We start from the raw sequence: 1,357 nt of genomic DNA, 5'->3' as shown, positions 1-1,357 counted from the left end.
TCTTTCAACAGGCAGTTGTTTCCGTTATTTTCACTGAAGTCCGTTTGTAGTACAGCTGTTATTCTCAGCTTTTATTTTTTTTTGCACTCCATATAACTTTTATCTTTTTACTAGAGAAAAAAGGGCAGAAAGAGTGGCGGAAAGGGGGGAGGGGCTGAGTATGTAAGATAGAGTGAAAATAATATTAAGTCGATATAATAATTAATTGCTGTTCTCTGATAGCTAGCCTAAGGTGGCAAAATCTCAGAACTATCACGACAAAGTAAACCCCTTTTTTGTTGATCATTTTCTACCAATTCATTTTCTGTCCCCCAGAAAGGTCCCATGGAGCCGGGTATCACACCGATGGTGGCAAATGACCGACTTCAGAACTTCCAGGTCAGTACTTGAGTTACAGACGTAGCTCCTTTCCCAGGAAAAACACAACTGATACAGTCCAGCATACACACTGCGAAATCGGCAGGACTCAGAAATCTTTTTCTTATGTACGAATTTTGCCATGGGCGTGTTTTAAATTGCAAAAATTATACATGTATAATAAGATTTCAGGATTTGAAAATCTGTTACCTTAATACGTGTTTTGCTCTGTGTGTGCAAGACTTCACTCAGTTTTGATTTTAGATTGTTTCCCAATGAACTCTACTAGAAGTGGAATGTGGCAGATAAAAATGTTCACAAACAATTACCTTACAAATCTTGAAAAGTAAAATTCAATTATGTCTGTGTCTTCGTCTCTCTTTTTCTGCCTCCTTTATTTTTTTTCTTTCTCTTCTTTTGTTTCTGACGGTGGATCTTGATTTTTCCTCTGCATTGTTATTTATGGATCGATGTGCTATTCTCCGTTCCCCCCTCAACCCCCACCCTCTAAAACCCCCCAATAAAAACAAAGAAAAGATAAACAAACATGAAAACAATGTGTTGGTATATCTGTCTGTCTGTCTGTCTGTCTTTGCTTTTATTATCTCTCTTTTGGTATTTTTCTTTCTTTTTTTTCACTTTCTCCAATCCACCCCCACCTCTCAGTGGGTGGTTGGCGGGTGCTCTGGTGTGGTTTGCTCCTTCTTTCCTATCAAACATCTATCGTCTTTATCTCCCCTCCTTCTTCTTTTTTGTGTTTGTTACTCTCTTGTAACACTTCTAATCTTCGGCACTTATATGACCTTACTGTGTTGCAAGTGCCGTAAAACTCTAACAAAACTAAACCACCTCTCTCTTTCTCTCTCTCTCTTTCTCTCTCCCTCTCACTTCTCTCTCCCCCCTCCCCTCTCTCTTCCCCTCTATTTTTCTCTCTCTCCCCTTCCCCTCTCTCTCGCCTTCTCCTCTCCACCCCCCTACCCTCTCTCTCCCCCTCCCCTCT

General features: G+C 40.4%; 1 protein-coding gene across 1 annotated transcript in view; it reads left to right on the top strand.

The window, feature by feature from the left end:
- LOC101853371 (dynein heavy chain 8, axonemal) overlaps nt 1-1,357 on the top strand; it is a gene marked incomplete at its 3' end in the record, with an annotated part of 107,937 nt that overhangs the window by 42,445 nt on the left and 64,135 nt on the right. Inside the window, 1 exon segment of the mRNA XM_035968421.1 lies at nt 316-378. Within this exon segment, the coding sequence (XP_035824314.1) occupies nt 316-378 (63 nt within the window).

The sequence above is a fragment of the Aplysia californica genome, unplaced genomic scaffold (assembly GCF_000002075.1).
Source record: "Aplysia californica isolate F4 #8 unplaced genomic scaffold, AplCal3.0 scaffold00058, whole genome shotgun sequence".
Taxonomy (NCBI): domain Eukaryota; kingdom Metazoa; phylum Mollusca; class Gastropoda; order Aplysiida; family Aplysiidae; genus Aplysia; species Aplysia californica.
The sequence above is the reverse complement of the archived record's forward strand: the minus strand, read 5'-3'. Positions and strand labels throughout refer to the sequence as shown.